The sequence below is a fragment of the Onychostoma macrolepis genome, chromosome 22 (assembly GCF_012432095.1).
Source record: "Onychostoma macrolepis isolate SWU-2019 chromosome 22, ASM1243209v1, whole genome shotgun sequence".
In the NCBI taxonomy this organism is placed as follows: Eukaryota; Metazoa; Chordata; class Actinopteri; order Cypriniformes; family Cyprinidae; genus Onychostoma; species Onychostoma macrolepis.
Genome location: NC_081176.1, coordinates 21,084,387 through 21,111,773, shown reverse-complemented (window position 1 = coordinate 21,111,773; position 27,387 = coordinate 21,084,387). Strand labels below are relative to the sequence as shown.

At 38.2% G+C, this 27,387-nt stretch overlaps 1 protein-coding gene across 1 annotated transcript; it reads right to left on the bottom strand.

Moving 5' to 3' along the window:
* Positions 1–4,144: 4,144 nt before the first annotated feature.
* On the bottom strand, positions 4,145–17,805 carry onecut3a (one cut homeobox 3a). Its single transcript, XM_058760458.1, has 2 exons — positions 16,537–17,805; positions 4,145–5,929 (listed from the first exon to the last, which is right to left on the bottom strand). Exons 1-2 carry the CDS (start codon positions 17,594–17,596, stop codon positions 5,625–5,627), a joined length of 1,365 nt encoding a protein of 454 aa, XP_058616441.1. The 5' UTR covers positions 17,597–17,805; the 3' UTR covers positions 4,145–5,624.
* Between the last annotated feature and the right edge of the window lie 9,582 nt (positions 17,806–27,387).

Below are 27,387 nucleotides of genomic sequence, written 5' to 3'. Positions count from 1 at the left end.
GACTGGTGTTTTCTCCTTAATATTTCCTGCACTAGGTCTTAACATTGAAATTAAATTCATGAAAGGGAAATCCTTACACCTGTCAAATATAGTCAGCCAGGCATCTCACCAGCTTCAGAATCACACACTGATTGTTTTTTTTTTTTGGATTGTCTTTACCCTTGGATCAGTCTTTGGCTTGGGTAGATGTGCTCTAAGAAGAGTTTATGTGCATGAGCTTTTTACTTTGCAAACACTCCTCCATACAGTGTTTCAGTATTAAATAATCTGGGCTAATTTGCTACACTGAAATTCCCTACTTAAAAAACACTCAAGATGGTTTGCTGGTCTTAGCTAGGTTAGCTTATCATTTAGTTGGTCTCTCAGCCTGCCAAGTGCCCAAAGCATTTATAAAAACCAACAGACCAGATTTGCTAACCCCACTGAAGTGAAGGCTAGTTTAATACAGTTTACTTAGCAGGTAACAGTACAAGTGTTTTTTTCTATAATTGGTACAGGTATTCTTGAACAACATCCTAGTTACTGAAGTGGATTTTGAGGAACTGGGAAAAAAAAGCCTGAACCAACCACATCGATTAAGATTGAGGTAAAGGCTTTTATTTGATTTGTATTTTTGCATAGGTCTCTGTGTAAAGACAACCAGCCTCAGCAGCTCTTTACTGGCTGGTTTATGTTTATTAGAGAGCATTGTTACCGCAAATTTTAGCACTTGTCTGCACTAGCTCTTTTCAATACACACTGCTGGACTTGAACCTTTTCAATTCAAGTCCTGCAGTGTGGGAGTAGTTAAGTGAGACGAAATGTAGCTACCTACTTAAGTGAACATTAGTTGTTAGCATCACGGTTGGCATTAAAATGCTAAAATGTTACTTCTTTTGTCTGTTTTTGGTGGTTAAAATTTAATGTGGGAGTTAAATCTCCTTGAAAGACTTGAAAGTTTTTGATGCATTACTATGCAATGCTACTTTAAGGTTATCAGGGAAGAGTGTTTGCAAAGTTAGCTAACGTTGCACACCATAAGCACCACAGCAAGCTAAATAGGGCAGCAGTCGCCTACTTGCGACCGTGAGAGCCTCTTTCCTCTTTCCTTTCTCCTCCTCCTCTCAGCCTGTCTTCTCTCTACCATTTTTCTCCTTGTTTTGAAACTGATTGTCTTCTACCATCACAAAGACACTTGGTTCTGATTGATTGACAGGTAACAGAAGAGGAAGAGCACAGTGTGATTGGGGGGTTGGATCTGCAGACAGACCCGGAGAGAAACATGATGTATGTGATGCTGTTTTAAAGTCAATGAGAGACCATTTCTGGTTGGAGGGGTCTGTTGCAAAAAAACTGGCCAGTAGCATTCCAGTTTTGTGTGAAATGGTGTGCTACCCAAATCGAGAAACACGCCACATGTAAACAAATGCACACAAGATTACATTTCAGAAGAGGAGACGTGTATACATAGGGGTCCATGACCAAGTTCAGTTGCCCAGAATACACGGTCATGCCCCATTATAAAGAGTTATATACATAAAAGAAATACAAGGAGGGCATAGAGGGCTGCAACAATACATGCACACAACCAGTGAAAAACAACAGTGACAGAAAACTCTACAAAACAAAGACCCCTCCAACACTTTTACCACCCTTCCCACCCATGTCCAACTTCCCCCGGGGTCTATTCGTCCTAGTAGCTCCCACCAAAGTCCAGGTCAATCCAGCTTTACTCTATACAGTATACAATAGTCATGCAGAAAAAAGTGTCCCCACCTCTTCAAATGGGAGGAGTTTGTTTTTTCATTATTTTTTAAATTAATGCTAGGAGCACTTAACACAATCGAGCTTTAAATAAAGAAAAAAGAAATGAACATAGTTAAAGTTTGAATAATGCTGAAACAAATTATTAGAAACTTGATGCATATATTGGAAATTCAGCGTATTTGTGATTTCGCTCTCTTCTGTCGTCATCTTTCAATTATTAATTTTTTTGTTGCTTTCTTCTACTCTCAAATCCTTTTCCTCCATGGTGTGTCTAAACATTCAAACGTCTTTCTTTTATAAAGAATTATGTACCGCCATCAATCAAAATAATAATAATAACAATAATAATAATAATAATAATAATAAACAAGAAATTGGCAAATGAGTAAACCAAACAACAACACCAACAAAAACACAATTTAACAGTATAAAGCTTCAAGTCACAAGTTCAAAAACTAACTATTATTAGTCTTAGTAGTGTTAGTGTACTCATTGTAATTAGCATTAGTTTAATCTAAATTACATAAACTTTACACAAAACATTTGAGGTATTTCAGAATCAATTGTCAACACCTTCCTGCCAAATCCGTGTGGTTTCCAATGGGAGAAATCAATGAGGGAACTGGTTCAATGTGTCTCTTAAAATGGCCTCTTTTCCTGAATCACTTGCAGCTGTTTAAATCTTTGATAATCAAATTGTCAAAAACAGGGTTTTATTCTAAACTTGTTCTGGACTAAAATGGTAGCTGTAGAGAATCAAATTGCTCAGATTAAAGTCCTATCTGGTATTTTAGAGTTGATTTATGATATATCTTGATTTAAATTAGAAAGTGCTCCTGAAAATAAGCCATATGTGGGTACAGTACTGCGGCATACGGAATGAAATCAGGGTGCAAGTACACGATGCTAACATTGAAAGATATTTTGCGAATATCTGCCAGTGCACATAAAATAAACTGGCCTCACTCTCAAGACAAGCTTAATGCGAAATAAACCTGGTCGTTTTAAAGGGCTCTTAGCCCAAATAATTACAGTCAAGTGATACTGGAAAAATAATAAAGTTGGCATTATAAAGTGCTTAAACACCAGTTTATGTCAAACTAACGTTAAAATCGCCCAATGCTTTATGCCTGCATACTGTACAATTGCATGTTGGCATGAGTGTGCAAGGTGCTGTTCACACAGAACGCGTTCTTTCGGTAAAAGACGCCGCGCTTGGAAAATCTGGAAAATAGAAAATAGCTCACGATCCCTGTCGCGTTTTTAAAACCAGACACGGCGCCTTTAAATCGCGACTGTCCCGCGGAGACACTGAAAATAGCGCGGGAAGGGGCGTAACGGTCGAAACACCAGTGTTGCCCATATTTACATTGAAACACGATGAAAAACCAGCGCATTGGACCTCAAAAACGCGTTCCGTGTGTAAACTGTCCAAGTGTGTGTGCTTCTGTGTGTGTGTGTGTGTGTGTGTGTGTGTGTGTGTATTTCAGAGCAGTCCCACCCGTTGTTGAAGGAAAAAGGCACTCAACTCAATCTGCATAGCAGCCGCATCCCTCAGTGGGGTGCTATGCAGTCTGACTGCACTGTATGAGTATGTATATATCACCTTTACGTGAAAATTCATTTGTATGTTTGTTTACATGTGTAACAGCTTTGGTTATGCTATTGAGCTTTTGGTATTTGGTGTGTATTCCTCCCTTTGGCAGCACAGGACTGGCAGGTCAAAGAATCTTTGGTATCAGTGGCTGTTTCACAAACCACCCAGCTCAGTGAGGTAGCCACACTGGTTCTCACTACAAACAAAAGGTCCGTTTTATCAGCTAATGTACATACAGATGCCCGCTGATTTGTGTAGCACAAATCTGCTCTCTCTTAATGCTCATAATCAGGCCCACACGGAATCTATGTATAAAATCCTGTGAAAGATTTCTGCAGATTTCCACATTCTGTCATTTACATTTACAAAATTCTGCACATCTGTTGCCCCTTGAACGTCCATTTATTCAATATTTTGGCTAATTTGATTATGCTTTCAGCTACACATTGCACCATGTTTGAATTAATTCTGCTGATTTGTCTCCTGAAGTTTTTGCAGATTCCATCTGGGCCTGCTTATAAATCAATGCTCAGAGCATCATTGCATTAACAGTGCCCACTTTTATCTGTTCAGCAAGTCCTGCAACATTTCCAGAAATGCTACTGTTGCATTCAAAGACACTAAAAAAAGACTCCTCTTCGATTTTGAACATCTCCCCACGGAGGTAAGGTTGTGCCCTTGTTTCACACCCATTTGGCAGGGTTTTTTGAGGATTTTGGGAGAATTTTCGGGTGGAATTCATGTCTTTTTTTTTTTTTTTTTGGTTTGTTTACTCTTCAACAGAGCCAAGAGAGAGAGCGATCTCTCTTTCACGGTCAGTGAAAGTTCCTTCCGTTATGACCTGTGGTAGTTCACATGTAATGCAGAGATGTCCGGCTGCAGTCCTCCCAAGTTTGGTTATTCTTTTAGAAAGTCCTTTTTTTAATGAATTTTCCAAATGATCAACAAGGTGCCTTACATGTGCACAGATCACAAGTTTAATAAGAAATAGAAATATTTTGTACCAATTACCCGCTTTAATATTATGAAGAAAACACAAGTGGGAGAGAGATCAAAAGAAAAATAGGGGTTTAGGGGTTAACAGGTTTTTTTTTAGTGTTTTTCTCTCTTTCTGTTGTGTTGCTGTAGAGATATTTCTACCTTTTCAGATGGTTTTTTTTATAGACTAGCTGTACTGAATGATTTAAAGCATTGATTATTTTCATATTTTTGTTTAAAAAAAGATTCTGATTCTTTTTAAAAGATGATTGTTGGTTGCTATGGCACATAATGCCAGTTTGGGAGTGGACTCTGGTTGAGAGTATGTGAACTTTTATATTATATTAAGGCAAACATTATTGGCACTAGATTTAATGTAACATTTTGAACTGTGTTTACCCCTTGTCCACTTTACAGGATAAACTAAATATTTGATTTGTCAGTAAGATTTCAGTTGCGTGTGGATGTAGCATTTTGTAACAAATATTTCCATACGTGTTTAAAATGTGCCTCGTTGTGTTTGGCTGTACCTGTCTTGACATTTGGCCTATTGTGTACCTATACAGAATGAAAAATATTCTATTCATAGTTGAAATGTCATAGGTCGCAGTCTGTCGAGATCAGAAAGGGTGCACCGTTTGCTAAAAATGGTCCAGTATTTTGTCCCCAGACTGGTTTGCTTGTTGCATTACGGACAGTTTGGATTATAAGAACACGTGTTAACCACAAGTGCCATGAAACATCTCAGTCCAGCCCTCCATTTCCATCTGTGCAAAATAAACCATATGGAGAGCCATGCTGGGCGAACGTGCGAGTCCTTGTTGTGGGAGCTCGTTCCATTTCACCTTCAGTAGAGGTCAACGTCCTTCGCTTTTCTGTCCGTATCGATTAGTCTCTCAATTCATTAGCTTAGCATATGATCTGAGAGCCTCAGTGAAACAACTGGCCATTAGGGAATTGTGCCGCCATGGGCCCAAGAGTGATGATGCAGGTGGTGGCTTTCTTTGACAACCTTGCTTGAGTAACAAGCCTTCTGTGCTGTGAGCTGTGAAAGTGCTCGTTTGTCCTCAACCGCACAAACAGACCATTTCAGCTCACTTTGTTGTGGTTTATGTGAATATAATGTGGTGCTTTTCCATGTGGAGATGTTTGGCTTGATTTCATAACAGTCCCAAAGTAAAAGGTTGCATTTAACATGAAACATCGCCATTTTTGGCAGCAGTGGGATTGATTGGCACGCAACGGGTGACTGTGAGGTTGGACTGATCCAGTCTCAGCCACCCAGGGGAAAAGGGATTTAGATTTAAGCCTTGGAGAAGGTGGTGGCAGAGGTGCCTGGCTGGCTGGGACTGGCTACATGGCCATGATGGTGTTCCTCATGCCAGCGGTCAACGCAGCGGCGACGTGCGTTCATGAAGAAGTTGCTGACGGTGCTGAGTTCCAGTCCCAGCTGCTGCGAGATGGTCAGCTGCATTTCCTTCGAGGGCCGCTTGTTCTCCTTGAAAATTGCGATGAGTGTACGGCGCTGCAGGTCGGTGAAGACCAAGCGCTGCTTCTTGGGTGCCATATTGCGTTCCTTGTGCTGCTCTTGTTCCTTACGTTTGCAAGCTGTGGGGATCAGGAGGATGAACAAGAAAGATCAGGGAAAGGGAAGTAGACAAAGAAAACGGAGAAGAAAAAAATTCATTAGCCTCATGTTTGCTCTACATACTGAAATGCCCTATTTCAGAGCAAATTCCACAGATGAACGGCTTCGCAGGGAGTCGAAATGTTCAGACTCTCCTGTTTGGCTGTGGATTAATAGTGATTTAAGACAAATCCATTCTATCTCCCCGGAGGTCAAAAATCATCCCTTTAAAGAGAGCAGACAGAGCAGGCCAGCGGTGAGCACCTCAGCCTGGTCGTTGGAGACACTGCTGTTTGATTCAATATTAATGCAGTTTGGGCTCACAGTAGGAGAGCGAGTGACTGGTATATAAAAGTAGGGGTCTTTGTGTGTGTGAGAGAAAGAAAGAAAGAAAAGTGAGAGAGAGAGAGAAAAAAAAAAGAAAAGAGAAATAAAAAAGGAAAGACGCAAGGGGGGTATTGACTCATCCTATTTTAGCGTGTATGTGTCTGTTTTTGGAGGTGGGTTCGTCCGCAGAGACTTCGGTTTGAACGCCCCTCCAGCAGGTCTGTAGTCTGCGACTTCAAACAGAGGCCACTGGAGGGCACGGACCTAAGAGAGGCAGAGTATTTTCGAACTGCCTTTAACTCACACCACCACCTCCCTGTATATGTTTCTGTCCTGGCAATGCAGAGAGAGAGATTCTGGCTGCCTACTTGAGGGCAGTAAACACTGCAAGTGTCAGGAAACATGAGTATGCCAAGAAATGTTTTGGTTCGTTTACAGCTCACAAGTACAAATAATTTTATTATGTGCAAAGGAAATCAAATGCCTTTTTCCAACATTTTATATTTATTTTTACACTAGATGTTTTATTATTGGTTTGTTTTCCAGTGCACTCACAGACCTTTTGCTTCTCTCAGCGTTTTTTGTGAATGGATCATTCATTTCTTACCTCGGTCGCCTCAATAGCCTGTAAAAGCAGCAGCTCTTTGCGTCTTACTCGGATTTTATCTGTCTGGGTGCGTTTGTGGAGTGACTGGAGCCAAACTGTGGTGCCATGTATCTAATTACACTGAGCTGAGGCCCATTGATCACGTCACCTCTCGCAGTCAAATCTGTTTACTACAGGCGTCTAACTGCCTGGACCACATCCATCATATTCAGATTCTACATCAGCCACTCTGCGTTTACACACACGAGCGCATTGTATTAAATGCATTGTACACTTGAAGCGTACCGTTTAAATGTTGACGGTACTTTAACGTGCCTATAATATTTGTTTTCGCATAACATTACTCCTATCGCATAAAGGTGTCTCGGAGCGCTGAGTCTGAAGTGAATGATGAAGCTTTAAAGCCTTTTAAACTGTAATGAGTCGTCTGTGTTGCTCGACTGAAATAATAACGCTTAAAAACGCGAACCTCAGCGTATCTGACTTAGACGACCTTTCAGCAAGATTTACTGGAGGCTTTTGTTTTTGAACGTCATTTGATTTTTGTCAGTGGTTTTCAGTACTACAACGCTACAGATTCTTAATATTTATATCCAACAAACCTAGGCTGTGTTTGGTGTTAAAATCTACCAGCAGGTGTCGCTGGCGCTATTCCCTGGTGTAAACGGTTTACAGGCGTAAGATTTTGTAATCAATATTGATCGATCGGTTGGGAAGGGGGCCCTGATTACTGAACCAAGCTCGGCGTAGAAAAGGAGAAAATCGATAGCTGCAGACTTTAGAGCTACAGTGAGCAGAGAGTGGGACAGAAGCAGAAATATATTGTACAGAAAGAAATAAGCCAATGAGTGACAAAGAGTGAATTGAAACATTCGGATGGGATTTTTGACAGACTCTCTTATTAGCACGTTTGATAAATTTCACGAATTCTAAATAAAAACAGACTGACTTTAGACTTTCTTTCTTTCTTTCTTTCTTTCTTTCTCTCAGTAGCCTATGATATGATCTATAAAGATTCCATATGATCTGTATGGAAGAGCTGGCAGAATCTTGTTCTGTTGTTTATGACTATAGAACGTTATACAAACTTCATATTTACAGTTGTTATTTTAATTACTTAAGCAGAACAACATATTGAAGGATTTTCACCTGGCACTTCTTCTGTTGCAGGTACAGCAGTTGAGCGAAACGGTCGTTTCACAAAATGGGTGCATTTTCGTTTTGAAAAGGTTTCTTTTTATACAAATTTCTTTAAGATTTCCAATACTGTCATACAAAGAAATGCCTTTAGGTTTTATTAAATTGCGTTGTGCCTTCTCAAGTTAAACGTAAAAATATGTTTCGATTTAGCATGTCTTTAAAAAAACATTTGACGGTAACAGGGTTGACAGTTTTACAGTTCGTTTAGCCATTATTACTAGTCTTGCACTCAAGGTCATGACACTATAGAAAGATCATTTTAATATTATATTTCTTAATAACCATTTTTAAAATAATTAGCAGTTAACTGTACAATATCATGATAACAGAGTTGACTACTGACAAAAGTAAGACAAAGTGATAAAACGACAAGTCGTTCTTGTTCATATGATGAGGATGGGAATTTTAAAGAATGTGTGGAATTGTAGGGCCGACATTAAAAAAAAGAAGAAAATATAATAGTAAGAAAGAATTCGTAAAATAATTAGGCTATGATTTATTTTGTATTTTGATTTATTGTTTATTTTTGCGTATGATAACAGGCTTGCTACAGTTAACATTGCCTTTTCAACATGAAAGGGACCCCCTTTAAATGAAATGACTCTTAAGATGTTCATGTAGCCTACGCAAATATCTAACCCGACTCCGAACTTTTCTACGACTGTTTCATGTTCTCTAGCAGGGCAGTTTCTGACTTGCCTTGCAACACACCAGTGATAGCGGGGTAGGCCTGTGGTGTTCAATACCGGTCGATAAATCCGTAAATAATTCGTTTTTGAAATTCATTTCATCTAATTAATTATAGTTCCATGAAAATTGTTCTGGTAATGAGCCAGAAACTATGGTAGGCCTGCCTTGTACCAATGGGGCGCTGAGTCTAAATTCGAAATAATACCAATTTAATAGCGCTGCGTGCTGTGCAGTGTGGGGAATGACAAATGAGGACACACTGCAGATTCTGAATAATGACTAAAAAACACAGCTACACGCGTCCAGAAAACCTCATTTATGTATGGCCTATGATAGTGTTAATTAGTCTCGATGTGGGACATTGGCCAACCGCAGTACGTCTTTAAATTACTCCGTATTTACCGCAAATGTATGCCTAACGCTTATTTATTTTTAATAAATGAGGCTTAATCTATTCGACTACGTACAAGTGCGTTTTGTAATGAGAGCACTTAGATTTAAGCATTTCTTATCTTTCTTTTATCATTTGATTTTTAAAATGCTTTTTTCTTTATCTTATGGCCCAGGGGATTATAATGTTCATTATGCTCAATAACTATGATTCGAACAAGTGTATATAAATTGTATACAAATTCAGTCTATAATAGGCTTATGTGAATAACTGAAAAAGTCAAATAACGAGACTGTTTGAAATATGAAAACAAGAGTTAGAAAATAACACCTTTATGCGTCCTTTTCTTTTTTTAGGCCTTTTTTTATCTGCTAGAATATTGTGTTAATTGGTAAGCTGTTCTTGTAAACAACATTGTGCTCAAGGCTCTCTCTAAATACTCGACTAAATTTAGTCTAATGCAATAAGGAAAGATCAGTATGCTAATATTCAGGTAATTTGAAATTACAACTCAACCTGTTAAGAAAGCCGGTTAGTTATTGAAGCCAACACATTATCGCAAATCATTAGCCACGAATTTACGTCAGAATCTTTGCGTTGACGAAGAGAATATTGAAGACATAAAAACAAGGAAAATGTAAACAACATTAATAAAATGTTATAAACTAGGCTACGACATAAAGTGAAGCGTATTGTGCTTTTCGGTGTATTTTAAAGTATTTTCGGTGTGCGTGCGGATGATTTTTAGGAGGGATCAGTTTTTTTTTTTTTGTTCTTTTAATTTCTGTAGTTTAATATAAAACATTCGTGACCGTAGGCCTGCTTATGTTGGTCGACATAACATCCGATACCGATTCGAATGGAAAGCGTTCGATCAGCGTTCTGTTGCTATGGTAACTTTTGTGGTGACGGGAAATCGAAAGGTATAGCCTATAAACTTACCTAAAAAGAACAATAGACTTATTGACCTTTGTTACCTTAATGACCTTAATTGTTGCACCCTGAGTGCAGTGTATAGTGTCTAAATCAGCAAACTAAGTTCTACATTTCAGATGGTTATCAGTCTTATATGTTCAAATCTTACAATATGAATCGTTGCCATATGATGAATTATTGATATTGCAGAACACAGTGTGTGTCTTTTGAAGGTACAGAGTGAAATGTAAGGGGCAAACGATAAATGTACTAGCCATCAAAGGCAGTCATACATGTTTGAAGTATAGGAATACATTTTGCTTTATAGGCCCATGGCAAGTTCATGTCTTTGAGGGTTAAAGTTGGGTTCATCATCATGGCTAATTGGAACTATGATAACAGTTCAGTCCAAGGGTTCTCGACTTCACAAAGTCTAAATAAATAAATAAATGGTGTCTCCTGTGAAAGCTGGAGGTGTATGTGCACTCTCTTGGATTTCAAGTGGGAGGACTGAGGGAGTGCAAGGATCGATGACTGGCCGCGCCGCTCAGCCGACCAGTCTGCCTAGGATCGATGCATAGAGTGTGGCTGAGCTGAAATTGGGAGCGGAGTGGCTCCCATAGAGGCCTATCCAGCGGTGGTTAAAAAGTCAGTGTGTCATGAAATTGCCCTTGTATGAATATGAATTGCTTTCATCAGCAACTGGGGTGTGTTTTGCATGAGTATGCATGTGTACAGTCTAAATATATTTAACATCAGTGCAATTATAGAGATATAAGTGTGGAAATCTGAATTCATAATTGATAATCTGTTAGAGGGTCTGGGTTGGGAAACACTACAGCTGATATGTGGGGTTAGTATAATGTGGGTGAGGCTTGTTGTCACTCTAGAACATTACTGAGGTTACGCCTTTTTCTTCTTTTTTCCAGTGGCCTGACTAAACAAGCACATGACATTTAAAAGTCGCTTACCTTTAAAACAACCCACTGGTAGGCTACCATTTCTTAAGGACTTATCATGGATTGATTTTATCTTTCTCTCTGATTTGATTTATTGGATGTCCGCTGGTTTTATCAGCGTGACTTGGTGCTAATCGTCTCAAAGGTCGATGTTTTGACAGGGGCCGATTCTGATGAGTTAGCCGTGAAGGCGGGTGGTGGGAGAGGTAAAGGGCCAAAACTATAGGTTAACTACTGTACAAGTTAGTACTCAAAACATTTGTTTTAAGAACTAAACATTTCTTACTCATCTCATTAATGTTGACAGGATCATAACACAGGACTGTTGTGGTGAGATCAATAACTGAACGGTCTAATAAAACTGTTGTTTAAGTTAAACATCCTCTCTATAGGCATATCGACACATTGGCATGTGTTTGGTTGTAAAGACTGCTTGACCTGCAATTACAGTGAAGTGAGTTTAAGAGGTCTGAAGGGTTGAGGGACCAAACACCCTCCACAAAGTCTTGAAAGAACATTTAAAACCTCTGAAAATACCACAGGATTGATCAATAGGTTTCATTTCTTGTGTGGACTCAAGCTGTCATTGAACACACTCAACTGCACTCTACAGAAAAAAATAAAAATAATAAAATAAAAAAGATTCCAGTCAAAACCAAAAAGTTTTTACACTTCTTTTTTTACTGGTGATCTGATCTAGAGAACTTATGTTGTAACATCAAAAACATTTTTTTTTTTTTTCATCTCTGAAGAACCATATACAGCAAAAATGGTTCTTCTATGGGCTTTCTAGGAAGGTTGTCCTATCTGGAATCTGAAGAATCATTACGATCTTTATTTGTAAGACTAACTTCAAGGAATATTTCAAAATGTTGACAAACTAAAACTCTCAATGATGCTGTACCACTAAACAATGTTGGGCTCTGAGTATCACAGCTGTCACAAGTTGGTCTGATTGACTAATTTGGCATGTTGTGGGCTCAATGCGTGTGTAAATGGTGTAATGGCACACCAGTAGAGTCACTACATTGTTAAATGGCCCTTGATGCCTCAAGATGTGTCAGTAACCAGCCAGTGTCTCAGCCTCTGGAGGGAACATGTGGTTTTGAATCTAACCACATTGGTCAGTTTTTTTTTTTATGCACTAGGGTTAGGTTTTGTTGTTGTTGTTGTTTTTGCCAATTACAGGCTGTGCATATATATATATATATATATGAATTTAAGAAATTATTTTTGGAATTATGTTCTTATATATTTGCCATTATGATAGACAGTTGACGTATTACATTGTCAAATTGTAAATGCAAATTAATTCAATAATTAAAAATATTTTGCACTAGAAAGATTTGCAGGTGTTTTTTAATATGATGCGACCAAATACATTACCCTAACAGGCAATGTAAGAAAAATAACAATTTGTGTTTATGGCGGAACTAGATTTCAGGTCACTCTAGGATGCATCAGATAAAGGCATAAAGTAAAGTATATTTACTACATGCCCAAGTGCTTTGTGCCGTGACTCAATCGAGTTGGAGGCGTTGTTCGGTAATATCAGCTATGATAAAATTATTAAATCCCCCCCTTGGTAAAATTTAGTGGTGACGCAATGCAATTTAACCCTTTGATGCTCTCCTCCTAGGCGGCACGGTCTCTTAGCAATTTGATTTAAAGGTCACTCTCTCCTATCGATCCATTTTGGCGGGCGAGCACAGAGATTGATCATGAAAATCTAAGCTCGCGGAGACAGTATTGCACGCATTATAGAGCAACAGTGTTAGATCTTATGGTGGCGTGAACATATGTTACTCAGTCCTCAATTATTTTAAAGAACAGGAGTAAGGAGCTGGTTTAAGATATTACATAAGATACTGTATGTTGTCATAACGGTATTTGCAAATAAGGTTAAAACATAACGATGTAAAGCAGAATAAACATGCCATATGTGGACATAGATCTAAATGTAGATGCAATGGCACCTACGTCTCAAACAGACTACATGCGCATATCCACGTTGTTTGCGAATAATAAATTCTTATATTCGTATGTGGGCTATGTATTGTTTTATATAGGCTACAAGTACGCCTAGATTAGAATGATTTTTGAGCAGCCTTTAAGTAACAACAAAAATTGTGATAAGTCGCTATTCACTAAACTGACGCCTAAGAAGTAGCTTTCGCTTACGAGGTTACCATAGCAACAGTTCGCTAATCTAGCGCTTTGCCTTTTGAAGTGCGTAGTCAGAACAAAGTATAGCTAGTCTTTATTTAGCACTTATTTTTTTAGATTTACTATTCACACTTTTTTTGTTGTTGTTTAGATTAACACATAAACATCACAGTGTTTAGATTTAAGATTCACCTCTTTAAAATAGTAAATTAAAAAAATAAAAATAGATTAAAAATGGGCTCACGCAAGATGAACCTCGACAGTACATTGGATATGAAAAAAATACATTTAAAAGTCGACTCCCTATAAGTCATTAAATAATGAGCATAATGGAGAAACCCTATCTTTAAAATCAGAATAAGGCAGTAGGCCAAAGGGGGAGGGGACGAAAGTGAAGTTTCTCCCATTTGGTTCAACTCAAGCTATTGAAATAGCAAACCGAGCAATGGAAATCAATACAAATTCACTGCTTGTTATATAGACCCAAACTATGATGCGGGAGTGTTTTAGTCACATAGGGCATACACACTGTGGGTCTAAAGATGCAGGCGTAGTCATGGAATTTGCTTGAGAGTAAAAGATGCTGAATTATAATCATATAAAAATAATCATATTTAAAAACGGCGTACATGCATTTGTTTACCAAACAGGTGACCGCATTTTCATTTTTCACTTCTGGCTCTATCAATTATTAAGGTCAACATCGATCATTTTCTTGGCCTGCCAAACCCCGTCTCCCCTGAAAATGCCTCGATTCGCTAATCCTAAATCAATTGCGTCCATCCTCGTGGGCTGGGAACTGGAGGCTACACTGGAAGTCATTTTGATGAGGAGGAGGAGGATGATGATGATGTTGAGTGAAAAGAAAACACTCCACTTCAAAGTGTTAAAGTGTGTATATATAACATGTACCAATCCTAAATGGATTGATTGCGCTCAATTTCATGCGAGAGATTAATTCTTATCTGTGTAGTTTAACAGAAATTGTCAAGTGGTTTAAGAAAACAGAAGGGCAAGGTGGTGGGTAGAATTCCCATAAGGATGCTATGCAAGCAATTTAGAGAACAGGCCTTAAATTACATTTAGTTTAAAATTATATTAGAAAAAAAGGCCAATTTACCATCTCGTCGTGGTGCATTGCGTATATATAAACACACATTGTTTTATTGTGTTGCTTTTCTTTTCTCCCGCTCATGACTACAGGGGAGACTCATACATAGTAAAATCTGCATCCTTCCAGCTAAACGAAACAGTAGGTAAATCCAGAGTCCAATGGGAGAGAGTGCTGAGCCGGTATAATTGATAGATGTACTGGCTATCTTTATTGATCGCTTTATCGATTGGGCCAAATACATTGAGATGGAGTGTGGAATACAGCACAGATGCTGAGGCGAATTGTTTTTCATCGTTAATGCAATCTTTAAACATTGCGCATTGCGCAGTATTTGAGGGTTGCAATTTTTCTGTCATATTTACGCGTGACATGTCTGATATGCGATATATAGGCTCCTTAATTTGTCGGGTTTTTGTTGTTGTTTTTTTTTTTGTATTCTGAAATATTCTTTGTGTTTGTTTTTAACTAGCATTACTGTCCAAAAAAAAAAAAAGAGAAAAAAAAAGACGCTTCAGCGGCCCAGAAGAACACTACCAAATGATCCCACAGACACGGGCATTTTCACATTAGCCAAGCAGTGCCACGGCATTGATTTTTGTGACTGTGATGAATTTGGAATAGTAATTTGAATTTATTGATTGATGTAGTGAACGAGTATTCCCAGACTCTCCATGAAACACAACCCCCCAACTTCTACATGCGCGCAGTGCATAATGGCTCATTGAAATGCACTTGTTTTTGTTATTTGCATACCATAGTAATTCCTCACTGAGCTAAATTTAATATAGATCCGAGATGTACAAGGGCTTTTATTTTATAAAAGGTATTATTTGATTCAAAGAATGCAGGGGTTTGTCACATTATCGTTTTAACAATAGTTAATACACCTAAACAATAGCACGTGTACTAAAAGCCACAGTGTAAGTCGTTTTAAAATAATTTATACATGTGAAATTTTAAATATTTTACGCATATATATATAAAAAATATATAAACAGTATTTAAAGGGTCAGACGTTAAAGTGCTTGTGTAATGATAGCATCATGAATCGTTGTTAATGGACGCATTGTAAAGTGTAAAAGCTAAGTTGCCCGAAAGACACAGAGTTACTATACATCTAAGTTACTACCTGTAGCAGTAGCCTATAGAGTTTGTCTTCCGTTTAAGGTAACTTCCTTTTAATAGTGTGTGGAAGGAAAAAAAATCTCGATGCCCAATTAGCTTTAACAGCAACGGCACTTGAATAGAGGATAATTGAATAGCGTTTAAATCTTTATTTACCAGAACAACTTTAAATGCGCAAAGGAACAATTTACATTCCATTAAGTGCTTTTCAACGGGGCATTGACTGGAACTAAAATATGCCACTATATCCTGGTTAATTGAGCCCACAACTGAAATACGACGTGAGGTGATAGGTTTGGACGGGTCAGCGGCCAATCTGACATGGTAATGTCCAGTCCAGTTTATCCAGTTTTACACATTTCCTTTTGAGTGAATAGCTCAAGATTGCACATTCGTCTGTACTGTTTTAGTTTGAAGGAAAAGGAAAAGAAATTAAGCTGAGTAGCTATAGGTGACAGGTTGGTGCAAAACTAATTTCTGCTAATATCTTTTGAAGTCAATGGAATTAAATTATTTAGAAAGAAATATTTTGAAAAATAAATATCAGTTTTTAATTTTACAGTATTGACCTGCAAGTCACTAAATGATACATTAGGCCTTTCAACAAACCCAAACACCTGCAATAGGCCACAGATGGTGTTTTTTTGTTTGTTTGTTTTTACACAGGCTAACTGATTTCTCTTGCCTTCAGTCTTAAACACATTCTCATAATTTGACAGTGACTATAATTATATACCTATATTTGCTCAGCAAATATATTATCAGCAAATATAGTCAGTGGAATAATTTTTGATGTCCCTAAAATACTTGTTTTATTTAATTTAAGGATACACGGCTTGTTTGTCTGCTTTCTAAAAGTTTTGATCATTATCGTCTGTAATTTTATTGTTTCTGAATAGGAACAGACGCCTTTAGGTGAACTTTGAGAAGTCAAGCACAACTATTAAAAACAAAGAATGTTTGTGGGTCCATGCACAGTGTATTAATTACCTTATTGAAGAGTATGGAAGGAGATAAGAGTAAAACATATAGATTTTGTGTGATTGTTTTGATTTCCTCTTTTGCACGAGGAAACTTCAGTGACCCTCACTCACCTGCAAGCCTAAGGGCCGACATGCGTTGGAACTCGGGTTCCTGCAGCCACTTCCACATCCGTCTGAACGTCTCCCGACCTGACTTGAGTTTACTCCAGGGTTTGGGATTCCGCAGGAGGTCCGAGAGAGTTCCTTGAGAGCGACACAAGATCCTCTGGGCAAAGATAGCCTGTGGGATGCTGTACCTCTTTAACTCCGCTGTTATTCGCTGAGCCACCTCTTTAGTGTTGATCTCCTCCACCTGCCCTGACCCACCGCCCTGTCCGCCGCCTCCTGCTGCCTGCCTGTCCCGCTCCGACAGCACCGACCCGTTCGCCTGAGAGTGTGAGTGACTGTGGTGGTGGTGGTGGTTAATGCCGTTAAGAGAAGACATGATGCCCGCCCCGTGGCCCCCTAAACCCCGCGCCAGGTGCTCCTCGCCGCGGCCGAGCATCGCAGCGTGAGTCTCGAAGCCTCCCGTGGAAATCATCTTGTCGTTCCCCAGGTGAGCAGTCGGACCGTACGCGCTCAGAGTCTGTTGGGAGTTGTGCAAAGGCCCAAGGCCGTTAGAAAGAGGCGATAAAGGTGGTCCCATCCCGGACAAGTCTTTGGAGTAGTGGCCGTATAGGTTGCTCATAGACGCGAGGCCCCGGTCATCCCGCATCAGCGTGAAGCTGCCGCTGACGTTCCCGGCGGCGAGACGCTGGTGCGCGGGATGGTGATGAGCGTGAGCGTGAGGGTGCGGGTGGTGGTGAAATTTCTCTGAGACGTTGGATATGGGAGGCAGATGGTGCTGCAGCGGCGTCAGGGTGGTGTAAGTGCTGCTAAGACTCATGCTGGAATCGCACGACATGGTCATCGCTGGATGCAGAGGACCGGACAGCGAATGGTCCGTGCGATACTCCCCAGCCCCGTCCAGTATCGAGGCCATGCTGGACACCATCGCTGACCTCCCGTGCGATGACACCAAGTTCCTATGTGTCGCCGACTGTCGCGTGTGTGGAGAGTTCATCAAGTCCCCCGTTTGATGGGAGTGTGACACGCCGTGCAGATTCCCAATGTTTTCCATTGTAAGTTCCATTGTTGAAAGACACTGTTTTCTTCTCTCTCTCTTCCCTTTCTCTCTCACACTCTCCCTTCCAATAAATTTTAAACGATCTCGAAGCCGCGCGCCATTGATCCCCGAGATCTTCAGTGTTTGTCAATCCAGCATTTCACCACGCACATGTACGTACGCCTGGTGTCTAAACGCTTGTATCTATCGCCGTGGCGCGCGTCTTACTACTGACAGTCGAAGCTGACCGAGTGAGAGTGTCTGCCTCGTGAGCGCGCAATATATTAAGATGTGCTGTGCCTGTGTGCACGGGTGCGCGCACCGCACAAAATAAAGGTTCTTCGGTGATTCTTAGGTTCAGCAAAGAGCCTTTTTTCTATTCAGGAAAAAAAAGGTTATGTGGGGATCGTGAGGTAGTTTTGTAGCTCAAAAAAGTTTTGATGTTTTATTATACAAGTTTTTGAACCTATTGGCTTCTGGTTTGTTTAAAGCGCCAGTAGACGTTTTCTAAAGAACTAAAGAATAAAAATATCCTTGTGAAACTTCATCAAGGTGTAAAAGCCTTTTTAAAGGGTGTACGCTCACTCTGCTTCAGACAAGGGCTGACGTCACCAATACTGTCTGTTGTACAGACGCGAGACACCTAATATGGGTGATTCACTTAGGCTATTCTCTCACAATTCGTCCCTCAGCTGTCGTTAAATTAGAGAGCGAAATCGAGTTTTTTACTTATATGGCGTGACATCTGCACACTTTGACACTAGCGGTGTTGTTTTGAATTATTGGGGATTCCTTTATGGACATGATTCATCGGTTTCTCCTGATAAAGTTGCTTAACTTGGCGCCAGCGCGCGACATCTTAATGGTTAAATATTAATGGATTTCCCAAACCCAAAGTAGATAAGATAGTCAAATTCCCTTTGAACGACATGAGATCATATGATTAATCATATCATATTTGTGTTAAACGTTTGAAAGTTTAACGAAATTTCATTATCAACCAAATGGAATATTTGCAGTTTAAGGATTCATGTTGTGGCAGAAACTCATGTGATGTACTTATTGACAAGTTGTATTCAAGCGGGGTGGAGAGATAAAAATTAAACAAACGTATTAAAACAGAGAAAGAAAGTGAGGCAAAAAAGGAGGGGGGAGTCAAACTTTATATTCACTCAAGTTTTAGGCTGCATACAATTTCATTAGACAAGTTTCAACGAGATATTTCTGTTTTGTATTTCCATGATGCTGCATGGATAAGGATAACATGCAAATGTATTACATTGATTTCTTTACTTAGTTGTTACATTTACGTACAGGCCTAGCTTTGTGATTCACTAGTCTAGGGTACTTATTAGTAGGCCTGTTCTACTTATAAAAATCACTGTATATTGTTAGCCTACTCCAAAAGTAGTGAGATTTTGCAAATATGTAGCCTACAGCCTATGTATTTAAAATGTTATAAGATAATAGTTATAGGATAATAGTTTTATAAGATAATAGTTAACACTGCCAAAATTAATTTGATTAAATGAATAGGCCCTTCGACGTTTAGCTGTTCTTGTTTTTTCCCCAGATCACTTCCGGTTCACGCCTATTATTAATGCACTCAGTCAGCGATCAATACATTGATCATTTAGAATAGGATGGGCAATAAATGTAATATATTTGTTTTCTTTAAGAATGGACTCGCGAAGGGTGAATCCTAATTGTCACTGACTATCATAGGCCCACTCATTTATTTGACTATATTTATTGCCGTCAATAAATAAAACGGAAGAAAAACATCGATATATTTATAGGCTATACAGAAAAAGACCACTTTCTTTTAGGTCGAATTTCATTGGATCTTAATCGCTGGATGATGAACAGCAAAACAGTTATCTTTGTGTGTGTAATAAACCCAAAGCAATACTACAACTAAATAAACGACCTTTATTAGCTTAATTTCACCATTTAGCCTCACTGAAAATATCCAGATAGGAAATTATAATTTTATTATAATGCTGAATAGGACCGTGACATTAGAAAAACCAGTCTTGTCCTTTGGGATTGCTGTTTTCTTATTGATCCTTGCAATCAGTGTTATTGAAAATAAATTAGGCCGCTCACAAATCTGTTTGCTGCAGCCTTGCAGATTTTTACTCGCGGTGCCATCGCTATTTATACTCTGGTACACTTAAAATGTGATTTTATGTAGATTTTAAGTAGTTGTGAAGTAACTAGTTGGTATTTGACCATGTGCAACATACTCCTTAACTCCAGTGTTCATTGTAGGCTATTTTTGAAGGCTATATTACTAACAAACATCTAAATGAACTCAAGGGTCAGTGATACGACAATATGTGGCGGCCGTGTGTGCCATACACGACAAAAAGGTTCAGATATTTCTGTCTCATATATCTGGACACAACCACAATTGATTATTGCATTGATTTGTTCCTTGCTATTTACAAAATCATGCTCTGCTATGACAGGATAATTGAATGCGGTTTAATGTAGAGATGAACGGTAACAGCTGATGCGTTTGCTGAACATCGAACAGTCAGTTTGATGTTTCAAGTTTTCTGCATATCGTTACATTTATGAAATTGACACAAAGTATATTGCAGCCTTTACGTACCTGTCGATATATTTAAAAGTAAACATAAGACAAAAAAGGCGATTAATAATAAAGTTAGGAAAGAATGTCAATGGTTTATCGGATTAAATGATATAAACGTGCAAAACAAATGGTGAATGAGATTGTACATACTTTTGATAATTTGATTCAAACTTTTTTCGATATATAAATATAAGGGTGGAAAGTATTTTAGTGAGATTTCAAGAAGTGGCCTGTTTAAATTGTAAAAATGTTTTGACCAAATGCTACACCTAGAAACACATTTGCCTTTGTTTTAAAATGACACATTTTATACTGATTTTCTAATTGTAATTATTTGTGTGGGCCTGCGTGGGTTGAGAGGTTGCTCATACTGCATATTTAAAATCTGCCCAACAGAAATTGAATTCTTTAGGGGGTAAAGTTTTGTACTGCTCGATAATAACAGTGTTTTGATTCTCTCTGAATAATGTCTAGGAGCCTATAATGTAACATTGTACTTGCTGCATAAATTATTAGAGAGCAGACCCTGATTTAATTTTCGCTCGAATATTCAAATGAGCTAGACGTACCCTGTGGCTCACATAGTATGAAATATTAAAGCTGTCGATATCCAAATAGAGACTAGGAAAGCCATAGAGACTCAATATTTTATTTTTGCATTTCTAAGAGTGTGAGTCGACAAACACAATTGCTTAATAAGTGTGTGCATCGGTTGCATTATAATGATGTATCTGTATATTTTATATCATAAAATAGCCATTTACACTAGTTTGATAGAAATTATTTGTCAGAAATAATCTCTTGAAAATTTATCTCGGCCATAATGACAAATTATTATTTTAAATTGCATTAGGCCTTCCACTAATCAATAATCAATATTTTTTGGGAACGAATTACCCTGAAATATTCAAAGAGCACAATAACAAATAAAGTACAACAAAAATGTTAACTTGCCGAACTTCAAACGAACCTTTTAAGTTTTCTTCCCCCCTGAATTTCTTTTTAATGTTTTTCTAATGTTTTTCTTTAAATGTATTTCTTATATATTTAAAAATTTAATCCATTTATTTCCTTAGTTATTGCATTTTAATCCTGTCATTCGGATATGGGAAGCTGTTAATTTAAAAGTGTGTACTGCTGATAAAAAGGTTTCTGTTTAGTGTGCTTTAAAGGTCCAGGCATTCTTTCTATGGGTCTGATCAGTTTCTATCACAAAGTGTGACAAAGATAGACTCAAATTTGCTTGACTGCATTAGTAGTATCACTTGGCTGATCGATCACACCCTAAAGTAAATTTACTTGAATCGGTTTATTGGCAGAAGTCAAGCAGTTCTGTTGAAACTGACCATTGCAGCATGGAGTTAGGTGAGACTTGAAATTTATTTTATTTTCGGACAATAATGTCTTCAAGATTTGGACCTCATTCCACCTTAAAACTTTGTTTAAAAAATCACCGACGTTTTAGTCTATTATAGTATAATTGTTAAGCAATCACTTGTATCTTGTACTTTAATAGCTACTTAAATTAAAACGTGGAGCAAAAAGTAGAACTCTCTGATAACATATTTTGTTGCAATGTCGTTTTAACTTAAATTATAAAAAAGTTCTTTGGAACGCCATATTTTCTTGTAGTAACTCTAGTTAAGTTTTATTTATATAAGTTTTATTTATTCCTAAAACAATAATCATTTCTGTTTCAGAGATTACTGAACAACGTGCATGTATTCATACTATATAGGTATTATAGAGCTCTTGACACGATATATTAAGAAGTTCAATATATCGAATAGATTATTTCAAATGTTCTACACAGCAAAAAGGTTGAAAAAATACATTAATAATTACTTTTATATTTTTGTGCTGCTTTGGTTGTTTGGATATAGGAAAGTTCTTGTTGTTCGGTATTCATAGGTTTCCGTGGTCTTCAAAGCACCAAAACATATAGGTGCTTTTGTTAAGAATTAGGCTATAAACGAACCTTTGAACGTTAAATACATTCAGTCAGTTATTGGTTATTAAACTCTATGGTTAAAGTCTCTCTTGCGATGATAATATCATCTTATAAGACTGAGCCCTGCTCTGCACGTAGAACCGAATGTTCAGTGTGTTCCTTGTATTTAGAGACCTGTGTATTTGAAAGTGCTCTGCGAAAGAGAGCATGTGATCTATGGCTCTGGTCTCTGATCGATATATCCGCATTCTGATCGATTGGTATGGCAGAAATCTCAGGGAGCCGTATAAAGCTTTCCATCAGAAAATGCCCCATTTTAGCCAAACGCGGCATTTAAAACTATTTGTTTAAAAGAAATAAAAAAATAATAAAAAAATCAGTCTGTATTTTAGTCTGCATTTTATATCATGTTAGAAATGTGCGTTCTGTAATTTTGTTTGTAATAATTTAAATAATAGGCTATTAAATATATCAAATAGTTTTGAGTAATTTTAATGACTCTTTTATTCATATACGTTTTGTCTTTGTTGCCGTTTCATAAATGTCATTAGCCTATCTAAAAAATACAGTTGTAGGCCTAACGCTGATCATAAGATAGCCTAACGATTAATACATTATTAGACTTTTGCTATTTTTATTTTTCTCATATAAATTCAAAATAAATATTTACCCTCAATTTGCGCTTATTTGATATCTTCCAAATTAACAGACATATGCTACAGCTATCATTATTATTATAATTTTTTTTTTTAGTTTTTATATCGCATGTTTTTTCCCACTGTATGTAGCTACTATTTTCATATCTAATATCTCCTTTTTTCTTAATGTTGCCTACAGCTGCACACATATTTTTAAACACACAGAAATGTCTTCTCAGTCCTACGGATAGCCAGCATCATCATTTAAATATGATCGATTATATCGATTATTGTAGCCTCTTTCACAGATGTCATATACTTTCCTTCTTTATCTGACCTCTTATTTTTCCTAATGAAAATTATGTTTACGTTGCTGTAAGTCTGGAAGTATGTGAAACGCAGCAAGAAAAATATAAGATCATCGTGCAACATGTCTCTTTGTCAGGCCTATGTCCTGCTGTAGCCTATATATTTGGCCCAATATTTTATTTCCAGTAACTTTTTAAATTACAAACTATTTCTTTAAGTTTTGCCACAATAAGGTGTGTTGACATGTCGGCTAATAGCGTTTTGTGTTAGACTTTTGCAACTAAAGCCATGAAAGGAAAAATCTCTTCTTTATGTGTAATTTGTCTAATTTCACTAAAAGCGTAAATGTCGATATGTCACCACACCACACGATTGTGTCAAACACCTCAGCTCACTGCTTTCCCCTTATTTTAGTATCATTTACACTGTAATAATAACAATAACGTCCATCAACTGAATTAATAATGATGCAATATTATCAGTGATCGATCAAAATAGTTTTTATTGTAATTTATTGAAACCGCACTGATAGCCTGATTGGTAATGTTTTATTATTTTGTGTTCTTCTAGCTAGTTCACATATTATGTCTTAAGATTTAAAATTGAATATCGTGTTTTTGAAATGAAGCCTATTCTATTTTGCAATCTTCGCACATCCGTGTTAGAAATGTAAGTAACTTTGGAACAAGCTTGCTTGAGCTATTTCATAATTTAAAAAAAAAAAAAAATAAACAGCCAAACTGAATTGTCAAAAGCTTTACATATGTGAACAAAAAGAACATGTATATAGTTTTGTGGTCTTATTCAGCATTATACTATTATGCAAAGTCAACACACTGTATATGTTGCAAATTGTTTTCATTTATAGCATGTAATAACTCCTGGTAGAGCAGTGAATTTAGAGTCATCAATATCTGTGTACGTGTGTGTATGCGCGCACCTTCAGCTTTCAATACGAGGCTTTAGACTGGGAGAGAAATAGAGGGAAAAAACATTCCCAGCCTCCACAGCCGAGAAAGCACCGGTTGCTAGGCGACAGGCGAAGGAGAGATGGATTGAAAAGGCATACTCGATCAATTCCGGTGAGAGTGAGGGGAAAAAGGAGAGGGTGACCCACAGAAAGAAAAAGGGAGAAAGCGATTGCGGCCAAAATCATACTGCAATCTTTAAGCTCAGTTAAAAACCGTCGTTCTGTAGACCAACATCCGTTACTCCGTTACCTGCCGCCCGCCGCTACAACATTGACCGCCGCCATTTTTTGAGTGGCCTCAAAACTGTCCGTCCACCTGCATCGAATACGTCCCAACTGACGGGAGATTTTTGAAAACGTGCAATTCACAATTCACAGCCCGGTTGAACAGATCCGAGCAGATGCCCCTCCACCCCCCTCTGCAAGCCACACACGCACGCGCGCTCACACCCCGCAGTGTGTGTCTGCACAGAGCAGTGTTGAGTGTATCGACTGTGTATTGATCCTTCCACTCACCTCCCTGCAGTCAGCTCTTGTCCTACATAGCAAGGCCTGTCTGATTCCTCCATTAATGGCCCTTATCCAGCGCCAATCTTTATTTAAACTGAAAAGTAGGAATCAGCAACCCCAACCCGCTGTTTCTTCTTTCTTTCTTCCTTTCTGTCTTTCTTTCTTATTATTTGCAGCTGTTTTTGATAGCTCTACATGTTGCTCTTGTGGTAGCATCGAAATAGCTACGTGTTTCAATCAGATCTGAGTTGAGTTTGAGCTGGAAAGCGATGGGGGATCCTTATCTTCGCCATGCAGAAACAAGCCATAAGCAATAAGACACTGGTTTCTATCTGTGCTGGCACACACAATGGGGATTAATTGATCTCCTAATACCACAGATAAATCAATGTCCTCACCCCCTCCATTTATTTGTCCAATCAGAGCAGGTGTCATTGGATCAACGGATCTCCTCAGCCAATAGGAGGTGAACTGAGCGCTAACTGACAGCGCTCAGCGTTGGAGAGAGTCAATCAAATTGGCATTGGCAAGGGAGCTGTATGGACTTAACGCCCAAAATACTCTTCCTCACCACAAGCTACATCTACAAGTCAGAAGAAAATATGTAGGCCTACAACATATAGCGTTAAGAAATGAAATGTTCGTACAAACGGAATTTGTTATTATTAAGGGCTAGCCTATTATTTGCCTCAGTCTTTTTTCCCCTTTAAAAGGATAGTTTACACAGAATGTAGTACATACATCATGTAGTTCCATCCACGGTTTTTGTTCCTATTCAGAACACAAAAGATGATGTATAAAGTTTCTGTGGTTTTGTCTATACATTGTAAGTCAATGGGGTCCAAAAGTTTCATGGAAATAGCAAAGGCATATGCTTTTCTGTGTGCTATCTTTGTGTCTTATACTTACAGGGATAGTTCACCCAAAAATAGAAATTCTGTCATTAATTACTCATGCCATTCAAAACCCGTAAGACCTTCGTTCATCTTCGAACACAAATTAAGATGTTTTTTGATGAAATCCGAGAGCTTTCTGACCCTGCATAGACGGCGAGGGAACTGACATGTTCAAGGCAGAAAGGTAGTAAGGACATTGTTAAAATAGTCCATGTGACATCAGTGGTTCAACCTGATGAAAAAAAAAAAGAACTACTTTATTCAACAATTCTCTCTCTTCTGTGTCAGACTTAGACACATCCGGGTTTTCCGTCGGATTGTGGCTCCTGCATCGTGGTACAATCGTGAATGCGTGGTGAAGACTGATATTGAAGAGAAGAATTTATTGAATGAAGTCGTTATTTTTCTTTTGCACACAGAAAGTATTCTTGTAGTTTCATATAATCACGGTTGAACCACTGATGGACTATTTTAACCATGTCCTTACTACCTTTCTGGACCTTGAACATGGTAGTTGTGTTGCTGTCCATGCAGGGTCAGAAAGCTTTCGTAATTCATCAAAAATATCAAAAAGGTCTTAAGGGTTTGGAACGACATTAGGGTGAGTAATTAATGACAGAATTATCATTTTAGGTGAACTATCCCTTTAAGCTTAATAAATTCATAGCTATAAATTCTTAGACTCCTATACTCCTATAATTTCCGTTCCTGGCCTATTTAATAGGTTTAATATTTTTCTTTTTTCTTTTCCTTTTTTTTCATAAACCATTTTATCAGATTTGTTTGCCACTTGAATTCTGAATTTTGTTTTGCCTTGTTCTCATTGGCATCAGATTAAACAGGCCGACTAAAGTCTGTACATCTACATATTGTGCATAATAGAGCTGCGTCCTGCATAATGTCCCACTGATCCTCAATGCTGACCCGCTGAAATCTCCAGTTTCTATTCTAGGGATCTTCTAGATGCTCTCCGTCTCTTTGTTTTGCATCCTTTATTTTTTCCACTTCAGATTCCCTTCGTTTACCACAGTCATGATTTATCCAAACATTTTGTATCAAACACGGCTAAAAATATTCCCTTTCTTTCTCGAAATATTGATTTTGCCTGTAGCATTGTCTATGGTTTGTGTGTGTGTGTGAGTGAGTGAGTCTTTGGATGTGTTTTATGGGGGTAAGGAAGGGGGGGTGCCAACATTAAAGCAGAAAATGGGTTCAAATACTGTGTTTTTTCCATTTTTAATAAAATCCTTGAATCGCCAGACACCACACAATCATCTTCATCAGCTTTGCTCCTCAACACGTCTTAAATTCCTTGGAGTGATTTGACATGTGCTTAACTTTTACCAGACAATCCCATTCAAGTACACTATGAATTTTGCAAGTTAGTCATTTGCAAAATGGATGAAAAGCATATAATTTTGCCGCAACAATCGCAGGCTCTTTTGTCGTCGGGGCATAATGGAAATGGAGGGAACTGATCAATAGGTTATTGATTTTCATTGGATGGAGTTGGGGGAATTGAAAGAAAGCATACGAGGAAGAAAGAGAGAGGCGGTGGGGGCTGACTGTGAAATGCAGGTTTTTGAAATCTTCTGTTTAGAAGATGAATGCTCCTACTGGAAGCAGGTGATCTTGTTTGTCTCCTCACACTTGCCTGTTTTGAAACAGTTCTGGTGCATTGTGGGATTGGCTGACTCACGGGGCATAGTTCACCTCCTTAAACCGTGTTGCCAAAACACATTATGTGAACTTTAATCACTCTCTGTTCAGTCACTATGTCAAAGTCTACCAATAAGAAATCATTTTGCACAGAAATCCAAAACTCGAATGTCTGTTTTTCTTCATTCTTCTATTTAAAGGGCCAGTTCACCCAAAAATTTCATTCACTAACCCTCATGTCATTTCCAACCTGTATGACTTTCCGTCTTCTGTGGAACACAAA